At 40.2% G+C, this 9,654-nt stretch overlaps 2 protein-coding genes across 3 annotated transcripts in view; both read left to right on the top strand.

The window, feature by feature from the left end:
- Positions 1 to 1,234: 1,234 nt before the first annotated feature.
- LOC124156510 (60S acidic ribosomal protein P2) lies at positions 1,235 to 3,587 on the top strand. Its single transcript, XM_046531091.1, has 5 exons — positions 1,235 to 1,368; positions 1,854 to 2,026; positions 2,774 to 2,872; positions 3,210 to 3,283; positions 3,448 to 3,587. Exons 2-4 carry the CDS (start codon positions 1,855 to 1,857, stop codon positions 3,281 to 3,283), a joined length of 345 nt encoding a protein of 114 aa, XP_046387047.1. The 5' UTR covers positions 1,235 to 1,368; position 1,854; the 3' UTR covers positions 3,448 to 3,587.
- Positions 3,588 to 3,844: 257 nt separating this feature from the next.
- LOC124156509 (clathrin heavy chain) overlaps positions 3,845 to 9,654 on the top strand; it is a 102,087-nt gene continuing 96,277 nt past the window's right edge. For both annotated transcript variants that reach the window (XM_046531090.1, XM_046531089.1), the window contains exon 1: positions 3,845 to 4,231. In XM_046531090.1, coding sequence (XP_046387046.1) covers positions 4,190 to 4,231 — 42 coding nt within the window. In that variant the 5' untranslated portion in view covers positions 3,845 to 4,189. The remainder of the gene's footprint in view (positions 4,232 to 9,654) is intronic.

Genomic DNA, 9,654 nt, shown 5'->3' with positions numbered 1-9,654 from the left:
TTAATGAATTTCATTGTTTCTAACATAATCAGATAAGCTTCTTTTGGTAGACACAAGAACATGAAAAATACAAACAGGCAAACATTGGCAATTTATACAATTTTTTAAGAAGGGGGTGACCCGAGGCATTATGTTTGGCAGAAGTCACGAGATAGATGGCTCTCGGCTGTAACCTGAATATGACCAAGGCCCTGGGTGATGAGCCTCCCTGAAAAAGATACTGTTTGGGATACTTCTGAAGGATAAGGGGGATACTGCTCGAGGATAGTGACTCCACCCATTCAAGTTGAGGTCAATGCGGAAGTTGGCTTCCTGTGCACTTGCTCAGGGATCTGTCTTCTTTCCAATGTTTCAGTATGTCAAGGGATGCTAGAAGTCTATTTTCCTGAAATAGGATTTGGTGCTTACCCTTGGTATCTCCTTCAGGAAGTTTTTTCTGGGCATCCGCTTGAGCCAAAGTTTCTATCCTCAACTAGAAGACCATTTTCAAGGTGAGATGGTTTTCATCCTTGGAATTTCTCCATGTAATATAAATGCACTCACAGGTCAAGTGTTTGGTCAGTGGAGGATAGTACATATGTCAATGAAGCCCCCTGATTGGCTGACATTAATTCATCTGTTTTCTGTTCTTCCCTTCTCAATTTCTCCCTGTACTGGTTTCCAAGTGCTGCTTAGGGTGCAACCAGATTCCTTGTTATGTTTTTCTTTTGCATTTGAATTTTAATGGCTTCTTTGGACATATGTGTGGGTGAGTTTTCAGGCATCAGCAAAGTTGATGCAGATAGGGAAGCTATTCGTGGCAATTGCCAGATTGCCAGCTATTCGAGTATATTTCGCGCTGAAAACTTAGATGTGCCAAAATGATCCATGAACATCCTTGGTAGTGTGACACTCTCGTCCTAGTGTCAATGGCATGTGTAATTATTCAATTTATTGATACAGTACAAAACATTATGCGTAAGAAAAACTTAAAAACTAGCATAATTCTACAGACAATACTCAAACTTGGCAGTACAACCGGTAGAAACTTTTCCTTTAAAAGCGAATTTGGCGCTACTGTAGGCGTTAAACAATCGAATACCAAGTGCGTGTGATACTGGCGATGACTTTGGAAAATGCCTATTTACTAGGGTTAATAAAATACTCAAAATTTGATAAATAATGTTTTGCGCTGAATTAAATTTTTTATGATTTAAATTCTACGATAATAAGAAAACATGCAAAATAAATTTATATAGTACGGGCCTATCACGAAGCTGTCCTTGCGAACAGCCTTGTGAACCCCTCGTTACATCCGGTTCTTCGGTCAGTGTAAAAAATATTTACTTGAAGCGGTTAACACGTTTCGTGTCTCCCGAAGACTTAAAGGTAATTTGGGTAGTTTTTCGAGTAATATGTTTTTTGTTTGTGATGCAATATGTATGTAAGAAGGTTAAATCTCTAAAATTCTGCTGGAATTGTCCATAAATTTTCGTTCTGTGGGAATTCGACGTCTGGTGCAGGCCACGTGTGGTACACTCCACGCCATGCTTCTACCAGAGAAGTCGATTCATCTCTCTGAATTGATTTTAATTTGTGCTATTTTCTAGAGCAATAGGTGATGCCGTATTTACCTATTTTCGTTGGATAACTATTTCAGCGGGGTTAATGGGAGATAAACCTCGTGTTATTTTCTCGTTTTTGCGCGTTGTTGGAGTGATGAGAAAGTTTTGTCTTGAAGGGAGCCCTTTATTTACTCCCGTACAGTTAATCTAGATGTAAGACATCCTTTTCCTGACTGACGCCGTATTTTATTTGAATAATACCCTCGTGGTACTTCTCAATGGTTAATCATGTAATTTTCGATTTTGCAGAATGCGTTACGTGGCCGCATATTTACTTGCCGTCCTTGGCGGTAAGGAAAGTCCAGCAGCAGCAGATATTGAGAAGATTTTGAGTTCTGTTGGGATCGAGTCCGACGGAGAGAAGCTGAAGAAGGTGATATCAGAGCTGAAGGGGAAGAACATTGAAGATCTAATTGCTCAAGGTTTGTTGTGTGGATAACATTTTGGTATATTTTCTTATCAATGTCTTGGTAAATTTCCTTGGGAATTCATTTACTTGATTTTACAATTTCCTCTTTGAGCTTCGGGATATTTGTTAGAAATTTTATTTGCGGTTAGTGCCGGTCATGCAGGATTATAGGCATAGGTTTTTACATGTATGTGTTATTCTGAGCAATGGTCCTAGTATCCCTCATTGTCACCTTAATTGTTTATTTGTGATACTTCTTTGAGACCAGACGTGACACTTTTTTTGGGACCGCGTGGTGTGCATGTAGGAATCCAATTGCATGCTGGTGATTGATCAACCCCTGCCAACCCTCTAGAGGTGTCTCGCAAAGTATTAGATAGATGTAAGGAGTATTGCGTCGATACTGACGATAATATTGCTAATTGATCGTTCCTCTGAAGTTTTATGAAGTTGTATTGTTTGGTTCGTGTTCCATGATGATACCCTAGTTCTGTTCAATGGAAGAAAAGGCTATGTAGTTCCTATGTCTCCAATTTTCCGGTACTACCGCATCTGTTTTTTAAACAACAATTTCGCTGGCACTGCTGCCAGTGTCTTTCGGTCAAAGACACTGTTGTCTTAACCAACAACCGACGGGGTTGCACCGGAAGAATGGAGAAATTGGAACCTCGACACCGCGGAAAGCTACGTAGTCACAGGCTATGTAGAGTTACCAATTATAGCGAATAGATGCTGATATAGTTAAATTTTGTGATTACAGGCCGCGAGAAGTTGTCCTCTATGCCCGCCGGAGGAGTTGCTGCACCCGCTGCAGCCGGTGGAGCTGCCCCTGCTGCCGGAGCTGCTCCCGAGAAGAAAGGTATGAAATGATTTTCGCATGTGAGCGAAGAAGATGCAATTGGTAGATTTCATCGTGGTCGAGATTTTGTAATTGGAATGTTCGTGTCAGCTTCAATAGTTCCAAGACCACATATTGTGTGTTGCCTGTTGTAAATAACTGGTTCGAGTATCTCATTGTATTTAAAGCCAATGGCCTAATTATTCTTGATATATTAGTAGCCTTGATGATGTAATTCAATCACCATCTTTCGACTGAAATGTCGTGATGAAGTTTTTTAATCACTGAAGTTACCTTTTCCACTATTCATTGGAATGAATGTCTTTATAGATTGCTAATTGTTTTTTTATCTTTTCAGAAGAGAAGAAAGAGGAGAAGAAGGAAGAATCTGACGAGTCTGATGATGACATGGGCTTCGGCTTGTTTGACTAAGTTAGTGTTTGCTTTGTATTTTTGACCATTTATTCAGATGATGTTAATTATTACACCATCTTTCGCCTGATTGCTTGATGATCATTACATAACTGATACGTTTTAAACCCTTAAGCTACACTCTTTGCGAGTACCCTCTTCTACTATCATATGTTATTTTGCAGGTTGGGATCGCCAAGGATGGACGTGGAATTCACATTGCTGCGCTGCAATCAAGATTTCCTTGCAAAGTACAAAGCCAATTTTTGTATGAATACTTTCCATTGATTGTAAAGGAGTGATGTGAATTAAAATTTTAAACGAATTTAATGTGTTTTACTGACTTATTGTTTAAACCTTATGGCCCGAATTATTTAAACAATTGCAGAGGTGGATTTGAGGGTAGTGGGGTATGAAGATTAAGCTAGTGGTTGGAATGAAAAAGACTGCTATGTCGCGACAGGTTACGGAAATCTTCTACATGACAGAGGTTGCAGGTGTGAATTCCACATAATAGGTGGCGCTTTAACCGAAAAACAAATGAAATGTCGGTATGACAAGTAGGTTCTGCGCACATTGCTCATGTGGCAAGCCTCTTCGCTGAATTACTCCGCTAAGAAATTAGATGAGTGAGCAAGACGTAAGGAAATTCAGTTGTTCGCGGGTGCGTGGGCCTTAAGGATTTTATTTCGTGTATGAACTGCTGCAGTGATTAGCAGTGAAAAGTCTGATACGTGACTCATCATCGGCGCACGAATACCTGCGCGGCTTCCCTCTTTTACTAGGTGGTGGAAGCCATGTTGAATGGTAGTGAGTGGCACTTGTACATTTGGTAGTGATCCATTCCTGTGCTGTTAGGTGTATCAGCCCATCGGTGGCTGTATGGTTGTAATTTTTCAGTAAGGAGTAGTCTCATCCCCTGGCAACATGGCTCAAATACTGCCGATACGTTTTCAGGAGCACCTTCAGGTAAGTTAAGGATGCTAATGTCTCGTATGCCCTACTGGTTTGGGATTTTGATTGCTGGCTCTCTTATTTCAAATTCTCAATTTGTCTATGATTTTCTTCTCCCCCTGCGTAGTGTACACTCGTTTTTGTGTACTCTAATCAACATTGATTTGTAATGCAACGTGGTTTACTCTATTGAGCAAATTTTCACCGGTGGAACTCTTGGCTTGTAGGGAGTGACTTGAGGCAAATAGCCGTTTCATTTTCCTAGTTTCAGCATCGATTCACATGGAGCGAACACGTCATTGCTTCTAGGCATATGCAATCTCTGCCTCAATATCTCGTTTACATGTAGTTATTTGTACTTCAATTGCATCCATGAATTAGATTTTCTTGGAGATGGTTGGTTGTATGTTGGATTCATCACGAATTTGTTACGCCAGGAAAGTGAATACTCCAGTATATTTAGTTTGGAATTAATGTATTCATAAGTTTTTCACGCGCTGTCAATGAGGGCGCATGGGATCATTGGCTTTCACCAGCTAAGTTCCGATTTTTGAGTAGGTCGGTTGAACTTTTCGCACTACTACGGTACCGGTCTAGCGCGGTTTTGTACAGGGCAATATCCAGTGAATGTGGCGATCTCATGTAATTGCGTTGTAGCTTGTAATTGTGAGCATATGATGCGGATAATATCTCGCATCTTTTCATTGACGCCGGAAATGAACGGTGGGAGGGGCTACTTCAGGTTGACAGAAAACTGGCGTAATGAGGTGATTGTTTCCGTATGTTGGGATTTTGAATTAAATATTGAATGACTTAGCAGACTTTTAGTTGTCGGTAGTCATTGAAATTGGTAGATGTTAAGGACGACTGATATTGCTAATACTGTTAGTATGGTAGGCCTGATCTACTTCGTGACACGGCGGATCTAATGGCTTACGTTATTGACTTCTATCGATATTTGAACATTTCATTTGATAGTTGGTTACTGATGGGTAGGTAGGGATTTATTTTTGGCAACCTGGGACCCTTTTCCATAATATGCCACCTTTTTATGTTGCCAATTCAATCTTATGGAGTAGATTCAATTATTGATTCAATATTCCCTGTAATGCTTCCTAATTGCTTGTGTACGGGTAGTGCTAGATTCCTCACGAATAACGCTGATGAAATTAAAATAATCGGAGATTTCAGAGTGATAAGGATGGAGTGAGGATTTGATTAGTAGTTTGATTCTTCGTATTATCGTGGTGGCGCGTGATAGGACTATTAATGAACCTACTTTCGATAAGGTCAGCAATGAGCGATCCGGCCTTCACCCTACTATTTCAGACAGAATTCTCAATGACCTCTTACTGTCGAACTCGACTTTGATGTATAAATGTACAAATAATTCGTAAAATATCGTGGAAATGAAGACTCAGAATAAAATTTATGGATCGGGTTAAGAGGGAAATGTAAGAGAAGAAACACGTTGGCGTGAAGAGATTGGCAGAAAGAGAATCGAGTGGAGAATACGTTAACCATTTATTGACAGGTGATGATAGTACTTCCTGAATAACTCAATTTAGGCTACTCTTAAGGTACTCCTTGCGAGCAATTATATGCGTAAACTTATTTAAAAGAGTTAATGGAATATTTCCTCAAGGGAGCACGTCCGGTTGTCACAAATTATTGTTAGGGTGGCCAACATACTATCGTTATGATACATAATTTTACCTTTATTATAGTAAGTTTTTGAGATGTTCGTGATGAAATTGTTCATTCTGAATAATAACTGGTTATGTAACAGGAATCATGCCAGGCCTGTTGGAGTGTTTCGGTATTTCACTAAACCGTTGGGCTTATCGTGCTTTATTTTATGCTATTTCTTCCGTGGAATCCTGTCTCTCCATGAGGATAGAGAGGTTTGTTCTTCTCCTTACCGAAAATCAATTCAATTTTTTGCCTCATCCGCCCTTCTTGGTTTACTCATTCACGTAAGTTGTATTCTTGAATTCAGGTCCTGTCGATGGCAGCCAGTTCTACCCGAACATTAAGATGATAAATGGGCGTCAGTATTAATGAAAGTTTTGTGTGTTAGCGGTGACTAACTGGCCTTGATATTGTTGAGTGATTTCTGTACTACTTACCCCTGAAGACTGAACAGCGGTGTTCGCTCCTTTCTTTTTAAACATTTGTGGCTCTTCGCTTTCTTTAGGGAAACTTGTCCAGGTCTTTCCGATGCTTATATTCACCCGTTATTTTTAAATTTAAATTTCTATTAAAATTTTTATTTTAAGGTTCTTGTTGGTAAAATGACGTTTCTATGGGAGTGTCTGATAAGATATATTTTCGCTGTCATGACAATGTTTTATCGAGCTATTATTGCCGTACCAGCTTTGCCTGTAACCATGGTTACGTAATATGATTGTAGTGTATCACTGCATCGTCACAACGCTGCAAATGATCTAATGTTAGTTTGTTCATTTACTTAGAATCCGGTCCTGCTTCAGGGAATATTCGCCACGGAGCGTCACTGTGTTATAACTTGGTCGGTTGCGACTAGCCAACGAACTTCTTTCTTATATTTGGTTTGGCTTCTTTAGGGAAGTCCATTCGTTGGGATCTTAAACGAGAGTATGGTTTAGAGATTTATCGTGCGATGGAGTAACGCTCACTTTACGAGGGTTTGGAATATTTTATCCTGAAACGGTCGTTTATATTATCGGGAATAATTTCTATTCGTGAGGTTTGGTGACTACCTAGTGAGAAAAGTAGTTCGGTGCACGCATGTGTCTCCTTGGTCTGCCGAGAATAATTTTTATTCGCTTATGTTGGTGAAGTGCAGGAATGCCTTCATAGCCCTGGAAGTGACTCTTAGCTGATGACAACCTCGATGTATGTCCCTGTTATCGTAGCTTCGCGCGCGTGTAAGCTTTAAGCTTTGGAATTTGAATGTTTGTGTTCGGCCAGTGATAGTTGCTACGAGATGCCGCCTTCTCTCGGCTCATACCACGCTCCATTCAGGGTGAAACGTGTTGCCTCCGGAAAAATGTTTGGGAACATCTTGCCAATTCGGAACAGAGGAGAACAAGTGTTGCGATTACCGGCTGGTAATGAACATGCCTACGAAATGATTTTAATGTGGACCGTCTTGAGATAGCACTTCTAAAATTTAAATATTTGACCACTTGGTGCTTCTCTTGGTTTTCCAATGCTAGAATGTGCTTGGCCCATAATCAGTGCATCGTTTAGAGGATTTTTGGATTAGCATGGGTTTAGGAATGTGATGCCGTTGTTGAATAAGGCGTCAGGTGATATTTCATTGTATCATTAAGAGAATCAATTATAACAATATTTGGGCTAATTTCCGTTGTTCTGAACATTTTTCCTGGATTATTGATGTTGCAATGGTCATTTTTTCAAAAATATTCATTTTGCTTTGCATTCACTTTGCTTCATAGCATAAACTTAGGTTTGTGCTCGGAAAAAACTGGTGGAGGGGGCCGCCATCGGGGATCGTAGGCTATTTCCCATGATCAATGAGGTTATATTGGAGTACTTTAGGTTCCTAGGGGTGGTAAATGGTTATTTTTTATTTAGAATTGGATTTGTTTCATAAGAGGAAAGTAGTTTCTCGATTTCAGGGTATTTCATTGTCAAATGGAGAGAATGAATTTTTATAATGGAATTTTGGGTCATTTTATCATTTCCTTTCCCGATCCGTCACCGAGCTCAAGTACACCCTTATGTCATTCGTGTTTGTGGATCCTGCGCGAATGTTTGAATTGACGCGCTGTGTTTTCTGCTTGGTTGTCGATTATAGCACTCGTTTGACGGTCTTGGAATTCCGCTTTGCCGTAGCAATCGCCCTTATCTGCGACCTCTGTATCAATTCAATTACCCTGAAATTATGGAAGTGAGGCGAATTTGTACTAAATGATATTCTCTCTAAAAACGGGACGGCGACTTCTATAGAATAATTCAAATTCGAGTGGAAAATGTTGTGGTGTCTCGGGCGTCATAATAAATCGGGGAAAATGGCAAATGTTTCGGAGAATTATGTTGTTTGAAGTAAAATTGTGATATTTCCTTTTCTTCGTGTGTAAAGGCGTATCTATATTATGTGACCGGCGTTATTCAGCACCGTGACAAAGAAACTGGACGCGCTTGAAATTCTTGCTGTTCATCGGCGACCGAATGCAAATACTCACTTCCTGATCTCATATTTTTCTCCAGGAAAATGCAGGTTTTCCAGAAATATTTCCATATTTTAAGTTTCTCACTTAAAATGAGTGTAAAAGGAGTGTTGAAATAGAGCTTTGTTTTCTCCTGTTTAGGGCACTGATGCACACTTTGAATCGCTTGAAGTGTAAAAATAAATTTAATTGCAATTAAAGTGGCCATGTGATGTGGCAGGTGATGGTTCAGCTAATAATTTTCTGTCGTCGGAAAGCGTTGCTCTAATGATCTCAGGACTGGACTGCAACCCTCGGAGAAAGCATGCACGAAAGTGATTTCGTCTGCTGTGCCAGTACCAAGATTGAAATGGTCGAATCCGGTTACGTCCAAGTGGCTGACCTCGGCGATAGCTCTCTTTTCAAGTAGCTTATATCCATGGGAATTTTTATATTCATTAATTAAATTCTCACGAAGGAGTTATTTTAAAAATATAATAATTTAATATATTTTCCAGCATACAATCGGTAGCAAACCTTAATCTAATTATAGTTCTAAACCCGTAAGCTTGTTTTTTTAATCTTTCCTTGCCCTTTGGATTCAGTTTTGCGACCACCTTTAGCTTTCATGAATGCATTTGCTCCGAGGAGAAACCATCACGTGATTGATGCAGCCGACTCCCTCCCTAGTTTTCATTATTCCCCTCTAGATGGCGTTGTTTATCCGCCGGTGTGCGCGTGGGCGGGTGCCTCTCCCTCCTCCGTGACCACGTCCAACGGGCAATGTTCGTTTTCATGCGTGGTCATGAAATACTCGTGATGCGAGCTAAGTCATGCTTTTTTTTTACCTCAAGCCTTACTCTTCACCTCCGTGTACCCGAGAAGGTTTCCCAATACTCCTTCTACCCCTCCTCCAAATTCTAAAAGCCGAAATATAGAATGAATTAGCCATCTCCGAGATATAGAAAGAATTAGCTCTCATCACGAGTAGTTTTTACGTTATAAATGAGATAAGATCAATGAAACTCCTGTGAAAAACGTTTTTCTGCCAATAAGTTGAAAGTTTACACGGGCCGTCATGCATTCCCCCACTTCGTAATTTTCACTGCAATTCACTTTTAGCCAATATCCTTTCGTTCTTTCTATGAATGGAAATCTCTCACTCCTCCCATATACGTGTAAACGACATTCTGCCACCACCTGCTAGGAGGGTGTTTGACAGCGGGTATTTCTTCTTCTCCGAATGTACTGAGCTCATGTAGGTGCTACAACCCTGGCTCG

Source organism: Ischnura elegans, chromosome 3 (genome assembly GCF_921293095.1).
Source record: "Ischnura elegans chromosome 3, ioIscEleg1.1, whole genome shotgun sequence".
Lineage (NCBI taxonomy): Eukaryota > Metazoa > Arthropoda > Insecta > Odonata > Coenagrionidae > Ischnura > Ischnura elegans.
This window is presented reverse-complemented; position numbering and strand designations above follow the sequence as displayed.

Bases quoted from the DNA above. Each gene is read 5' to 3' on its own strand.
- LOC124156510 (XM_046531091.1), top strand. From the start codon at position 1,855: ATGCGTTACGTGGCCGCATATTTACTTGCCGTCCTTGGCGGTAAGGAA. The intron at 2,027-2,773 runs GTTTGTTGTGTG...TTGTGATTACAG, and splicing joins TGAAGATCTAATTGCTCAAG to GCCGCGAGAAGTTGTCCTCT. The intron at 2,873-3,209 runs GTATGAAATGAT...TTATCTTTTCAG, and splicing joins AGCTGCTCCCGAGAAGAAAG to AAGAGAAGAAAGAGGAGAAG.